The 15987-nt window shown below is 44.8% G+C and overlaps 1 protein-coding gene across 1 annotated transcript in view; it reads left to right on the plus strand.

The window, feature by feature from the left end:
• The first annotated feature begins 868 nt into the window (after positions 1-868).
• The window catches only part of LOC104076681 (ninjurin-2-like), a 46952-nt gene continuing 31833 nt past the window's right edge, over positions 869-15987 (plus strand). The window contains exon 1 of the mRNA XM_009577618.1: positions 869-1015. Within this exon, the coding sequence (XP_009575913.1) occupies positions 869-1015 (147 nt within the window). The remainder of the gene's footprint in view (positions 1016-15987) is intronic.

Here is a 15987-nt window from a genome sequence, read left to right on the forward strand (position 1 = left end):
GACTTGTCAGAATTTTTAGTCAGGCTGGAGTACTAGAACATGCATTTGGCTAAACTGTTTAAACAGAATATATTTCTTGCCATAAATTTTCTATGCTACTGTGACTACAGAAATTGTCCTTCAAAAGCCAAACATGACTGCCTGATCTGCAGGTAGTACGGAGTAGCTCTGCTACTCTGTTTCTCTAAAATCTAGACAATTACGCTGATTTTTCTGCCTGAGGATTCCACCTAATAACAACAACCTATTTTTCTACACTGTGACTTGAGTTTGGCTGCATACGTTTCCATTCCAGTATCATTCACAGTTGCTTTTAACTTAAGCAAAAAGCAAGATTTTATTTCAGCTAAGACCAGACATATCAAATTCAACTGAAAGAAGTGTTGGGGAGGGGAAAGGAAGGGCATTTTGGCTGGGGAGAAAACTGAGAAGAAGGACTATAAACAGAGTGAAGTGGAAATTTTATCTGAGCCGTAACAATATCTTTGCTGCAGCAGCAGCGGCAGCTAGCAGGCACAACTTTCTGGACCTAATCTCTTCAACCGTTAGTTTTTCATCCGTACGCTCTGCTGTGCGCTGGGGAGACAGGGAGAGACCGGGATCGCTGCTGCGGCCGCACAGCCCATGCCAGGAACCTCTTGGTACACTGGCTGCATCACCGCGTCCCAGCCCGAGTGAGCTCATGAGGCTCAGCTGGCCTCGGAGAGGTAGCACGGACATGTAATGAACACAACTGTCACGGAAAGTCTAAGAGGGACGCTTGTTCCACAGACTGTCCGGACAATGAAGAATTGGCCTGCCACCCCCTCTCTCGCCCCCCAGCTGATGCCAAGGCGGGCGGCGGGGCCGTCCGGCCGCCCGCCGACAGATGAATAGCAGGTCTGTTCCAGCAGCTGCGCGTCCCGGTCCGGCGAAGAGAGAGTCTCCGGGAGCGCAGAGTGCCCAGCTCCGTGCGCAGAGGAAGAGATCTGGGGGCAAAAGGATGGCCTCGGACGGGGAGAGCATCAACCTTCAAGTGAGTCCATCTCGGGGAAATACCCGTGGGAGGGAGAAGTGGGAGGGAAGATCCCCGGTTTGAGGGAAATATCCACAGCTGCGCGTCCCGGTCCGGCGAAGAGAGAGTCTCCGGGAGCGCAGAGTGCCCAGCTCCGTGCGCAGAGGAAGAGATCTGGGGGCAAAAGGATGGCCTCGGACGGGGAGAGCATCAACCTTCAAGTGAGTCCATCTCGGGGAAATACCCGTGGGAGGGAGAAGTGGGAGGGAAGATCCCCGGTTTGAGGGAAATATCCACCGCCCCTATCATTCCCTCCTCAGCTTTGGCAACCAATTTCACTTGAAAATTCAGTGCTGCTTTTTTCCTCTGTTCTCCTTTGAAGAAAAGCTAGCGGCAGGATCTCTGCCCTGTTCTGCCAGGAGCTGTTATGAGCCTTTTCCCGAAAGAGTGAGGGTGAGAAGAGGGGTAATACTAAAAAGAGCTGCTTTTTGCGGGAAGGTGGGGCAGCAGGGGCAGAAGTTAGCCTTCAGCTCTCAGAAGGAGGCAGCACATACTTTACAAGCTGCAAAAATCTGAGCCGTTCCTCATCTCACAAAGCCTCTCTCTGTTTGGCAGAAAATGCTCCCAATCTGGAGGGGAGGAAAAGAAATAAATACAGCAAATGCTGAGGGAACACAGAGGCCAGGGTTTCCTATGTGGGGTTTCTAGAGAAACAAAACTTCTTGGTGACTCTCTTTCAGTTCTCTGTGTTCCTCTTCTGAGTGTTTGTGTTTTTTAAGAAGGGTGTTTCTTGTGCTCAGCATGTGTTCTAGGAAAGGGCAACTACCCAAGGGTTTGGAAAAAGAAACTATCGGAGATGAAATGGAATCAAAACCCCAGATCACAAACACCCGTCAAACTTCAGAAGTTCAAGTCCAGATCTGCACTTCAGACAACTCTGGAGAAGGGGAGGATATGCCCCGGGGCCAGCTTCCAGCCCTGGGAGGGTCGGCAGCAGGGTCCAAATTTTGCAGCTGATTTTTCTGTCTGTAATGGTCTTAACCATCCACAGACTTGAAAATGGGGAAGTCCATCTGGGGTCTCAATTTTTATTTCTTTGGCCTATGTCAAAGAAGCTAAAGTGGAAAGATTTGTGCCCTTGGAAATAATCAGGACAACTATCCTTAACTAGAAAGAAGAATCGAGACTCCCTGATCCTGCAGAACATAACTCCGCTGAGACAAAAGGTGCAGAGCAGTTTTTTAAGACCTGGGAGCAATTATGCTCAGATAACAGACACAATAACTGAGGAAGATACACAGGTAGCTGTGACAGTTGGTGAAAATGTACTCTGTTTATGACTGAGGAAGAGAGAGGTTAGGCTTTCCTAGAACTAGATAATAAGGGGAAAAATATAGAAACCAGTAAGCCAGGAACTGGGGGCAAAGAGAACAAGAAAATTATGCTGAATAAAAAGTCAGATTAACTCCTTGTGTATTAAATCTTTCCAGCCAATGGAAAGTTTGGGGTCTATAGTGGATTTGAAGCCAGGATTCATAGATGAAAAAAATCAGCTTCACCGATTAAAATGCTCATGAAGTTCTGAAAAATCTGGATTTTAGATTTTTCTCTTTCAACCCAAGAGAAAGAGCCAAAAGTGATCCTTAGCATCTGCAGCCTTTACAATAGGCAAATAAGTAAGCCAAGAAAGTCAAAGGTTCCTTGAGTTACAAAATTGAAAAGAGCATACCTATCTGTTTGTAGAGCAGGAAGGTGTGGAGTGTTTCTATCCACCCGTACACAGGTTGCCAGAAGAAAAATCACGCTACTGAGATTTTCTTTGTGACACCTTACAGGGATTTCATGAAGCCACCAGACAGTACAAAATGTAGGTGAATGCACACAGGTTCCTGCATGCTTATGATCAGGAAATACACAGTGCTGGCAGGGGAGGGAAACACATAGCTGAGACAAGCAGAGGGTCCTAGCATGATGTGACTTGAGAAGTGTGAGGTGGGGGAAGGAGTGATCAGTGGAAGGCAAAAAAAAGTCTTTCAGCTGCAAGTACATTCAAAAGCCTCTTTTGAATCCCTGCTCTGCGCACCGAATGCAGAGCAGGTGTCTTCTTGGAAGTTCCCAGCTGTGGGTTTACGAAGAGCTTGTGGGAGAGACAAGCAGAGGGTCCTAGCATGATGTGACTTGAGAAGTGTGAGGTGGGGGAAGGAGTGATCAGTGGAAGGCAAAAAAAAGTCTTTCAGCTGCAAGTACATTCAAAAGCCTCTTTTGAATCCCTGCTCTGCGCACCGAATGCAGAGCAGGTGTCTTCTTGGAAGTTCCCAGCTGTGGGTTTACGAAGAGCTTGTGGGAATGTGCACGGCATGCTCTGGGGTAGTAACGCATGACTCACTTCTCCTCAAAGAGCTCCTGGATGGAGGAGCAGGAACAGTCATGAAAGTTAACTATGATACAATACAGAAATAGGAATTTTTATTTATAGGGAGAGGGTCCTGTACCCGAAGCAGTTGCACAGTACCTACTAGCATTTCTTATAGAACATTTACATAGCCAGGCTTGACAGGTAACACGAGAATGAAAACAATATGAGCCTCTGGCCTCGCATAGGAGAGAGCTGAAGGGGCAATCGAGATTTAAGAAGGCTCTAAGGGGAACTGATCAACCCCCAACATTTTTGCTCATCCTAAAGTATGAGAACAGGAGCTCACTCAGCAAAATTAAAAGTCTCCGTAACAGGAGATGCTCCCTCACCCAGCCTGTGGAATTTGCCATCTCCTGGAGCCGGTCAGAAGGTCAAATATTGGAGCAAGCATTGAGAGGTCAGGAGGTCCAGTAACAATATTTACAGTTATGCAAGCTAAAAAAGGTACTTTCAAATCCCATAAGCCAATAGCAGGATAAAAATAAATACCCTTTTCAGTTCCCTACAGGCAATGGCACAATTGCTGACCAGCCTGCAAGTGGTATCTTGCATTAGAGAAGTTGTACACTAACTGCCCGTAAGTGAGACCTAGGACTTGCTTTTTAACAGCAAGAAGTATTTCCCATTAATTCACTTTCTCCCTCACAAAAATTCCCTTGTTCTGTGTGTTTCAAAGGAGTCTGTTTTCCAGTTCTGACTTCTAGGAAGACTAACAAGATCTCAAACTGTGCACAGAGAGATGCTAAAAGAAAATGGTGCTGAAATGGAAAAAAAAGCCACAAGGCTGTAGAGCAGCCTCACCAAATCTATGCCAGCCAGCCAACTGCCGAGACAAAAGATAAAACTTGAATTAAAATCTTCTAATTAAAAAGATTAATTTACCTATTAAAAGATAAAACTTTAGCATGAATTAATTTGAATGATGCATTTTTCTTCCCAGACATCTCTATTTGTGGCTTCCAAGTGAAACTTTCACCTTCCCCTATTAAGCATCTGCCATTGATGAGAAACCAGGCAGGCAGACCAGTAACCCGATGAGATACAACAGAGTATATCCTGAGATAGCTGGGATCAGAAAAACACCTTTGTGATAGAAACAAATAAAAAAACCACAACAAGATCCCATCACCAATTTCTTTTTACTTTGGGAAACAAAGGTTTATAAATTAGAATAGAAGTATGGCTTTGATAGTCACACTCTGGCTGATTTATCTGCACTTCTTTAAGCTATTATTCCCCCTGGCTCTCGCCTCCAACCCTTCCATAGAGATTTGCAGGGGGGAAAGAGGGGGAGGGTAACGTACAGGATGGTTCTTTTCAGCAGCAAAAGACCCATTAAATCTGTTTAGCTGTGTACCTCAGCTGCTGCAGTTCACGATCTGGCATCTTAACACAACCCTGTTTCATCGGTGATTTAAGCTAATGTACCAGACTTTGAATGGGAGCGACTGAGACAACATCCGTTCCACCACTCCCACCACAGCGGCAGTAGCCAGGGGAAGTCTGTGGACAGCTGAAATCAGTAACACTCAGGCATTATTGCCACGGCTAAGTCTGTCAGAGCACCAGATGAATATTGCAGAACGGAGCAAAGATTGGGGCTGATACTGAATGGCTCCGGAGTTTTATTAAGTTTGTATTTTTATACTTTCTTATTCATGAAGGGGTGTTATGTTCTGTATAAATGGGATTTTAAGGGGTGTGCGCCGGATGAATGTCATCCATATTCGTGTTGCAAAAGAGGCTATATCTTGTATGTTGCGTCTTTCTTTTTATAGTTGCTTATCCTTTGGATTAAAAAATTCACAATCCTCTGGGACGAGAAGCAGAAATAATACCTCACCATTTAGGGAATCATTCACACATCAAAAGTAAAAAGAGTAAACAGATAAAATAATCATTCTGGAAAATAGACCCTACACTCAAATTTTTTGGCAGAAGCTGTTTGGGGAATACTTTGAATGCAAAATACATCTGTGGAAATAAAGACAGGTTTACCAGCAACTTGCAAGGAAAAAAGACTTTAAATAATTGGATAATTTACTTCCATTGCTCATTTTTTGACCAGATCTACAGCAGCAAGATTTTGGACAGGGAGATAAATAGCGTTAGCTATAGGCCTGACAGTGGGGACTTTTCCAAAATGCCCACAAAACAAATGGAAAGTCCCACTTACCACTGTAAATCCCATCTCCCACATCCCACTTTCAGTCTAGGCCTGATGAGGAGATGCAGCGAGTGTGCTCACAACTGAGTTAGACTTTTGGTTTTGTGGTTTTTTTGTGGCTCTAACTCGTGCCTCGAGGCTGTGATGTGCTTACAAGTTCTTGGCTTGGGCACGTATTTGCCTGCTTCTGCAGTAACAGCCAGCTTGTGCTTTCTAGTGCCGTAGGACCTTTGCTCTCCTTCAGCGATTTCCTAGAACGGTGGCAGTCTAATGTCGCCAACCGAGCAGTGTCCCTGTCCCGATGGACTTCAGTAGCTTTATTTGGGTTCTGTGATTTGGGCCTGGGTAATGACAGTCTGCACTGAGAGAGAGAAAGAGCCTTTCAGAAAGAAAATTGCGAGTGCTTCAGAAAGAGCCATCCCTGTGATATCCCTATACGGTGTGTGCAACTCAGTCATCAAGCGTTTGAGGAACTTACCTCCCTGTGTTTTTAACTAAACTACCCCAGTTACTACAGCTCCTCAAACACTCCCTACTCCCAGAGGTACGCTCCACTGCCTGTGCCATTCATTTGACCCTGGTAAAGCTGGTTCAGAGAGCTAAACTTGGAGAAAACTAACCACTTTTTGGCAGCGTTAGTGTTCTGGTTTGCTGTCCTGCAGCGGTTCTCGGGAAAATCAGACAACTGCCAATGACTAAGACTGCGTGGCCATGAGAGCATGTAGAGGCAGCAGGACCTCTCCTTTCGGTGGCAGCTACCCCTCGCTTCAGATCAGTTAGCTGAAGGTCCAAGTCTGGGTGTAGCCAGTGGAAGAAGCAGGGAAGGCCCAAACAGTAGCAATGATTGCTGTCACTAGTGGACGTCACTCAGATTGCAAGATTTCAGACTGCTACTTGAAAGTAAAGCCTTTACAGGGTTTACAGCCCTAGAGGGTTAGGCAGAGATTCACCGTGCCCTAGTTGGTCAAAAGACAGGTGTGAAATAGGGTATCACACTTAGGAGCGAGAATGATCCTATGCTCGTCTCTAGCTGCAGGGACCTGCAAGTTTGCATAGCATTACCCGCGCTGGTCCCAGAAACCAGTAACACTCACACTAGAAGACAGACAGCTCGATCACAACACGGTGAGAAGGAGGAGACTTTTTCTTACAGTCAGTATAATTGGTCCTTTGTTCTGTAGTCAGATGTGGCATTTCTCCTCTCTTCTATACATTCCTCCTGCCCACTCTACCTGGACACGGTCAGCCTTACCACTTAGGGTGAACATTCACTTATGCCCTTCCCAAACATGGGGATGGTATTTTCTCATCTTGAGAAACTGGACCCCAGGTTTTAGGGTGTCTGGGGAAAATGAGGCACACGTGGGGTCAAATGTACCCTCAGAGTTATCCCATGGAAATCAGCGGCCTGACACCGGAGGCTCATCTGATCCCTTGCGCTCCACCTTGTTGAGGGGTGGTGAAAGAGAAGTATCAATGTCTTTCTGAGGGAGGGAGCCTGGCCCCATGCTGTGCACCGGGCAGGCCCTGTCCATCGTGAAGCCCTGCATGTGAAGGCGGAGAAGGGAAAGGGGGCAAAGGGGCTGTTGGTAGAGAGCATATCAAATAGTGAATTAGCCTGACTGACCCATCGGTCAGTAAATCTGCTCTCACTGAAGCAGTAGGCATGCAGAGGTCTCCCACAGAAGAGTACAAGGGACTGTTGTTAAATAGGATTCTTCCGCTGGGTTTAGGTTTAGGGTAGGATTAAGATAACCCTGCAACAGAAAGAAAAAGCCATGGCCTGCTGTTAGAACAGTCCTCATTTCCTCTCGTGTACCTAAAAAGTTGCCTGCCAGTGCTATAAGCTACAGAAAGGAGGCTGTGCTGCCAGAGGACACTGACTGCAGAGCATTCAGACCCCAGGCCCACTGCAGCAGAGGGTGAAGGTGCCGTACAAGTGGTGCTGCCTCTTCAGCCTCGCAGGGACGAGGGACACCCAGACCTCCTGGGGCTCCATGAGAGGCTCTGCCTGCAGCTGCACATAGGTCCACAGCGACAACGCGTGCTGGTCTACAACATGTGGCACTAGACATAGGAGTTTCACTCAGAGCTGGGGCTGCCATCACAGTAAATACTGGACATTTTCCCCCACTGCCTTGTAGGGAAGACCAGAGCGCACAGCACCTCGCCTGCATGTCTGATAACCACAGCAGAGCCAGAGCTTGGGTCACAGCTAGAAACGGTCAAAGTTGCGAGGGAGGGGAAATGGGCTGTATAAAAGTAATCTGAGGAAGCCCAGACATTTCTGAAGAGGAGATTGGGAGGGAGGGAGTCACTTGGGTCGGGGGGTGCTGCCAGCTCCCCTGAGGCAAGGGAAGAGGACCCCAGAGGTTGGCAGCTACAAAAGCTTATTAATAATAACAGGTTTCTGTGCCTACTTTACAAAGCTCGTACAACTGAAGCAGGGAGAGCAGAGAGGGAGCAAGGCCCAGGAAGCATGGGGTCTCCCCGCAGGGGTGGGAAGGGGGTGAAGTGGCACAGGACCTGGGGTGACAAGATGGTGCCTGCGCAGCACCGGGGGCTGAGGGGACGCTCAGGGCTTTACATGGTAGGGGCCCCGTGCCCCACTGAGAGTGGCGGCAAGTCAGCACGGCTACACCCCGTTTGGAGGACAAGGTCAGCTAGCAGCCAAACTAAACCATCCTAGGACAACCCTCATTTGTTACGTTTCTCTTCGGAGAACCAAAAACGGGCAATGCTGCCTGCATACAATAACCACACACAGAAGTGTGAGGTTCTCCAAGTATGAAAAGAGCACATGGGCATTTCACTGAGAAAAGTGAATACAAGAAATGAGCTCCACCACTGTAGTCTAGATTGCCCCAGGTACGTAAACACGTTACAGAAACATTTGAACTGGACACCAGAATGATGGAGGAGTCCATGTGCAGATGCTGCAAGATTCACCTCACCAGTTACCATACACCTTGACACACTCCTTTGAACCAGACAAGTTATAATTCCCTTCAAATTACATGAATCAGATGTGTGACTCTATAATTACAGCTGTGAAAACCATTATGCTCAGGACCTTAGAACTTTCTATCCAAAATAACCCTTGGGGAAGAGATTTCTCATGAAACTGCTTGGGTCAAGGTTCAGCAAGTGCTGGAAATTCTGGGGGAATCCTGTCAGCAGGTTTAGAGAAATGAGAACAAGAAAATGAGATGATGTACTGGTTTGTGGATTGTTCAGGCTCTTTTTTTTTTTCTTTAGGTTTTTATGTTTTTCCTTAGTTTTTTAATTTTTGCAAATGTTTATGCATATTTTCAGTTTTCTCTTTGCACTCACACAAATCCAAATAATATTTCGGGGGATTAAAAAAAAAAGCCCCAAATTCACCACAGACCTTAGTTATGTGAGAAAAATAACTGCTCCTACCAATCTAACAAGAGCCAAAGGGCAACCAGCCATTCTTCTGTAACCTGTATTTTACTGAAGGAATGTTTCTGCAGAAAATAACAACACAGCAATACTCTGTACTCTCACAGGACTTGTGTGAGAACCAAGTTCTGCTGTCCCTAGTTCTCCAAGCATTTTGTAAATATCAGTGAATTTAATTTCACAATCCCCACATGGAGCAAGAGGTGTTTTCCTGCCTATTTTACAGATATTAAGTCAAGGTAGAGACAGTTAAATGACCACTGATGTACCCAAGAACACACAAGTAGAAGGTGACAGAAGCAGGAAGGAAAGACTGAGCATCTCTGGATGGGTGGATTGCCATGGAGCAGCAATGACTACTTCTCACTGCCTAAGTTCTTAATCTCCATTATTTTTTGAAGAAATTGTTAAAGATTGTTTTATTTAGTCATCAGAGACCACTCTGTTACTTCACACAATGTAAAGAAGAATATTAACTGAAGCTGTCAATAAGAAACCAAGCATAATTCCTTCCCTGCTGAATGTAACTTCAACATCAATTGGAAACAAATTTTGACACACTTTCAAAAGTTCAGGCACGCAGCTGTGTTTGCACCTCTTTCTTGGTGGAGCAAGAGTCATGCTCAACCATGTTGGTGTAGGAAGCAAACCCCAAAGCCAAAGTGAAACAAGCTAAATTATATTAAACATAAATTCTGACTCAGAATGACCATACAGGTTTTTGATGCAACTATTCTACTTTAAGCTTGCACGTTTTTTTAGCTGATTCAAGATGAAATGTTACTGCATGTCCCTGTGTGATTTCAGGCTGTGGCCACACATTTTTTGCTGACTGGAGCTGAAGTGCTGAAGGGGGAAGGTTCATCCTCACCACCACCATCAATTATTATTGCTCCCTCAATGCAACAGCTCAAAGTAATTACTCTATCAAGACTGTCTGGGCTAGGAAACCTCCATTACTGAGTGTCTAAGCTAACCCAGATCATTGAGAAAGAACTCATTTAGGGAATATGCAATTATGTCTTCTAAGGAAGAATTAAGTCCCCTGTCTTCACAAGTCTGGACAGAGACAGAAATAGCAGCTCCTTTAGATAGGCCTTCATCCATCTTATTGCAATGGGATAATTGTTTGCATTCTTGGATATTTTTTGGCTGGTCATGTTAGCTGAAGACCTAATTCTTCTTGGATGATCAGAAGACCATGAGATATACAATCTGGGTTCTTCTTAACTTAGACATAAAGAATAAGGAAAACAGATACAAACACAAATACAATAAAAAATATTCCTGCATAACATAAGCATCTGTTTCTTTTTTCATCTTTTGCCCATGGTGATACCTCTACTGGCAATCCACACTGATCAGAGAGACATCCAGCAAAGGATTAATATACTACAAGAAAATATAATACGCCGGTGTTTTCCTCCCTTTTAACAGAAACAGATTTGAACTCCATCTTCATCTTCACGTGCTAGATTCTTGGGAGCTGATTCTGGACCAATTCCTTAGCCAGCCCCCATTTTTGGCATGTGGCTGTGAAAAAGTTGCCGAAGGGAGTTGTGTTAAAGGGCTTTTACTTTGCTCTTAATGGCTCCACGTACAGTCTGAAGGAATCTGAAGCGCTCACGAAATGTGGTTTCCCCTCTGGTGTTTGCTGTTCAGCTGGCTCAGCAGCTCAACCATTTAAAACCATTGTGAGTGGATTTAGCACTTGTGAAATAATGCTGGCCTATTCAGATCCAGAGAGGGATGGGCAAAGTCCACCAGCACAATAAAGCCCCTCTTTCCTTCTTCTCAGATGAGGAGCCAGGGTGCAACGGAGTTTGAGGGAGAAAACTACTCATATCCAGGTGCAGCTACACAGATCTTGGGGGAAAGAGATATGGGCCTACCAGAATGAAAAAGCTAACACATGCTCAGAGAAGGCATTACCTTCAGCATCCCAGAAACAGAAAAAGAAAACAACCAAACAAAAAACCCAAACACACCAAAAAATAACTACTTAAGTATAGGGAGAAAATCATGAAGGAGAGAAGAAAAAAAAAAAAAAAGAGGCGTGCAGCCCCAGAAGAGACCTCTGACGGGGTGTGGTCCACAAAACGACAGATTATGAATGCTAGTGAGCCAAATGGGGGGAACAGATACAGAGAACTGAGAGTCCTGGAGATCTCTGTCCCCAGAAACCAGAGAAGATGGAGCTGCCCACTTCATCCTAGCCTGAGCTACTAAGTATAGCAAGAGGTGTGTTTCATCTCTGAGCTGATCTAATGCTCAATGATTCTGCTGAGACTGTGAAAAAAAAGAGATAACTAAAGCCATCTCTGATGTGGACAGCGCTGCAGGCACGCTGTAGATCTGTATCTTTATGCAGAGATTTAAACTCAGGACCAGGCTCAGACAGGCAACTCAAGAGCAGATGGCTACAGGTCTTGGTGGCTACTAATTAGGTTAGCTTTTGGTTAGCGATGTTGAGCTGAGTAGCCGTCTGATTCATTTCCAACCCCCTCTGTGCTACCTTCAGCCACAAGCCTCCAGGCATCACCCTGAGTTACTGAACTAGGTCAGTCTTACGGTGTTCACTTTTTTGGGCCGTGGCAAAACGGCAGTTCTCTTACAGATCCCCAGGAGGGGGAACGGGCTCAGGGTTCAGATGCGGGCCAGCGTGGTGGTGAACTCAGGTGTTTACAGCCAGGGTGGGGCAGGGTCGTTTTAAAGCGCTTCCTCTTGCCTCACTCGCACAACGTACAAACAGGGACATTATATCTCTCCTGTGGGAGCAACTGACTCAGATGCTTGGCCAGCTGCAGGGAAAGGTGTCCCCGTAGTCGCCAACAGCAAAGAATAGCTAAAAAACAAAAAGATGCATCGCTCTGTGGCTGCAAATGATAACAATACATTCCTCTTTATTCTGATCCAAAAGCAATTTTTTTCTTCCTTTGTTCCCCTCCCTGTTTTTTCCTATCTGATGAGAACTTGTTTCTCAGCTAGGAGTCCAGTCTGTCTGTTATTGGTGTGCCTAACATAATTTTTTTTATATTCCTCCCTTTTTTTTTTTTTATTTTACATATTATCAAATTACTTATGAAAAGTAAAGTTCAGCCAACTAAACCTCAAAGGAGTTATGCAAGAGCAAGTTGCACTGAGCTTTACCATGAGCGCTGTACAATTAACCATGTATGTCCATGGACTTGATAAATCTGTTTATGAAGTACATTGTGGGTATATACCGTTGCAGATCTGGCTGGAGCAGTCTGAAAGGATACTGTTCCCAGTGGCTATCCTTCAATCAGAAGACACTGTCTCTAGCAGTATTCTTGACCTCCCTGAGAAATAAGGGACAGTATCTAGCTGAGTAACTCCTCCAGCTGTATCAGGCATTTCCATACACATGATACATTTGTATCCTGCACATGTGTGCTGATTTTGGCTGGGACAAACTTTCTTCATAGTAGCTAGTATGGGGCTATGTTTTGGATTTGTGCTGGAGACAGTGCTGATAACTCAGGGACGTTCTAGTTACTGCTGAGCAGTGCTTACACAGAGCCAAGGCCTTTTCTGCTCCTCACCCCACCCCACCAGCGAGCAGGCTGGGGGTGCACAAGGAGCTGAGAGGGGACACAGCTGGGACAGCTGATCCCAACTGACCAGAGGGATATTCCATACCATATGATGTCATGTTCAGTATATAAAGCTGGGGGAAGAAGAAGGAGGGGGGAGACGTTCAGAGTGATGGTGTTTGTCTTCCCAAATAACTGTTACGCGTGATGGAGCCCTGCTTTCCTGGAGATGGCTGAACACCAGCCTGCCCATGGGAACTAGTGAATGAATTCCTTGTTTTGCTTTGCTTGCGTGTGAGGCTTTACCTATTAAACTGTCTTTATCTCAACCCATGAGTTTTCTCACTTTTCTGATTCTCTCCCCCATCCCACTGTGAGGGGAGTGAGTGAGTGACTGTGTGGTGCTTAGTTGCCGGCTGGGGTTAAACCACGACAACATGACAAAGTACTTCTTCATTTGTTATCATCTGCTCAGTAGGCGTAATTGTAAGGCTGATTCAGCAGAAATGAGAGCACACATGTGGGAAGTTTGTCTTAGGACCAGTAAAATACACAGGCTAAGAGAAGGCTGTGATTTACTGATCACAATCTCTGTATGGAAAGATCTATGTCCTTTGAAGGTGCTCATCTCTTGCTGATGCATTGTGAAGGGCAGGTAGGACTCTGTGACTCCTCTTGGTTGTGCCATAAATAATATTCGGTCGCCCCAAAACTGTGGGAATATTGTATCTGTTACCAAGTAGCATTCAGTCTGCCTTTTGCCCAAGGCATCTATATTACGTAGACAATCAACGCTAACATGTTGATACCTGTGAGCAGAGGGAAATTCACATTCTGTACTCAAATGCTGCAGGAGCTGAGGTGTTAGGAGGATGTATGGAATTAAGGTAGGGAGGGCAGGGAAGGAGAGGAAAGACTTTGCAGCTACATTCAGATGTAATGGGTGTAGTTGAGTTGAAGGCCTTCAAGATTGAAGATCGAAGAGGTGTACTTTGAGGCAGTATTTCTTCAGAAAGTAGTTTACAAAGTAAAACCTCTTCAAAAGGTCCAACAAAACCAAGAATATTGGATGCCAGGGTCGAGAACTGAGGAGAACAGTTGTAATGATTTCACTAAATATTTATCTTCCTGTCAGGTAGGGATAAATATAGATTAAGAGTCACTGGTCATGATAATCACATTAACAGGTGGAAAGGAGTTTCTTTTGCCCATCTTCTCTGGTCATGTCAGCAGCAGCATCAAAGAGGGTATCAGGATGCCCAAACAGGACTTGAGAAACTCTGAATAAACAAAAAGGGGCAGAGTGGCATTTGGTTTTGTTTTTGCAGAGAAACAGACTATAGTGAGCGCACAGAAAGGTACCAAAAAACCCCTTTACAGGGCTACTGCATAACATATTGACAATAAAGCTGAGCTGCTCCAACAACAGTGAGCTCTGCTGGGGGAGGCAGAAACCAGAAGAGGAAGAGCAGGATCAAAAGTGAATAAACAATAGGGATAAACTCTTCCATCACTTTGTGCTAGGTGTGTGCAAATGTTTCAACACACAACTAAAACTGGGAGTTAATATAAGCTGCTTCTCTGAGCCCATGCCAATTAATGACAATCACAATCACCACGGTGATCCAAACACAGACATCTAGTGCCTAGTCTGCCCCACAAGGTCCAGGTTTTTTTTTCCTCTCCTTCTCCCTAACTCTTCTATCCCTCCTCAAACGTTCAGGAGTTCATTTGGACACAGCTTTTTGGCTACTCCCTTATAAGAATCCATCTCCAGTTCAAAACACATATTGAGTGAACCTCACTTGAAACCCAGGGCATTTGTTCTCCATCAGTGGTTCCCACTTCTTTTGTCCCTCAGCCATCTTGAAGTGAGAGACTACAGGATAAACATCAGATACAGTGACAAAGGAATCATAAGAAACTTCAGTTCCTGCAAAATTTTGTTTCCCACTCCAGAAACTTACATTTTTGGTGGCTGAATGTGAATGCTTTTCAGAAGAAGACTATATTTGCAGAATTTGGGCATTCAATTGTCAGAGAAATGGTTGTTCTGCTTTAATCTCCTCCCGTTCCTATTCTGGCCCAGAGGCATTTGCTTCCCCAGTATGGTCTCCTAGGAAGGCCTCATTTGCTACACCCCTTCCCAAAGGTCTCTCAAAGCAACGTCTACCCAGGAGATCTCCGGAAAACACAATTGTCACTAAGGGGATTTGGGCCTCCCTTTAATTTCTGCCATGCTGTACTATAGCTCCTCATTATAAAGTTAGCTCTTAAAGGTTCTTTGTCTCTGCAGGGTTGAAAGTTGCTGACTGAATGTCTGGGTCCAATTTTCCACCAGTCTTCCTTTAACTGGCCATTCTCAGCGATGCAAAGTGTTTGCATAAAGCTACAAGATCATTCACATCAATCTTATTTAACATTTTGAACCTGTTTTGCAAAAAACAGGGGTAATGAGAAAACAAAACACAACCTGAATAATAAGTCACCAGAAAAAAGTACTAGCCTAATCTTTTAATATAGAGCCTGAACAGCAGTTTTTTTCACAGAGGGAAGAGGACTGACATTTTTTCTAATCCGAGAATGCAGTTCCCAGGGATAGTGTATGAGAAAACAGCAGTAATCTACAGAACACCCAGGAACAGTTGTTGAAAGATTCCCAGGGTGTTACTTTTGGCAGGACATCAGGTTCCAATAAAACCCACTGAAAACACTAGACTAACAACAATAATAATCATATTTTACACAGATGAAGTGTCTTTCATCTAAGGGCCACAAAAGGCTTCTGCAAATAGTGAATGAGCTCCTTGAGGAGGGGTAAATGAAATTGATGCTCCATAGATGTTGCCACTGATTCACTGATTTAGAAGATAGGTTATTGTGTACAGAGTGTTAGAGGGTACAGAAAGAAAAGAGTTAACGTGTATAGGCAAGCTTGGGAGCGTTCTTTGTAGTGAACTTGCATAGACATAGTAACCTATTTTTTTATGTTTTCAGTAAATCAACTGCTGACATTCCACATACACAATTTGAGCACCTGTACACAAATCAGGCAACCAAAGATCACATTGTGCAAATACACAAAGTACTGGGTGAGTTCATGCACAGCTACTTGACTCTAATGTGAAATTCTATATACTATACTTGCAATTCCTGCTTGGCATGCTCTTGTGTGTTTTCTGAGACCGGTCTGGGACTTCAGAAATATATATAACCATATATAAGTATATGAAAAGTTAGGGACTAGAAATAAGAGATAGGTGTAGGCCACTTGTGAACTGCTAGAAGTTTTGGATCCAGACACACAGTTTGCACCGTTAGCCTATGTCTGCTGGGGAACCATGCCACAGCGTGGCTACTTTTCGCAAAACCCAAGATGCTGCACTCTGGGCCACATATGAATCTCAGCCTATGCTTCATATACCAT

Source organism: Fulmarus glacialis, unplaced genomic scaffold, assembly GCF_000690835.1.
Source record: "Fulmarus glacialis isolate BGI_N327 unplaced genomic scaffold, ASM69083v1 scaffold3860, whole genome shotgun sequence".
Taxonomy (NCBI): domain Eukaryota; kingdom Metazoa; phylum Chordata; class Aves; order Procellariiformes; family Procellariidae; genus Fulmarus; species Fulmarus glacialis.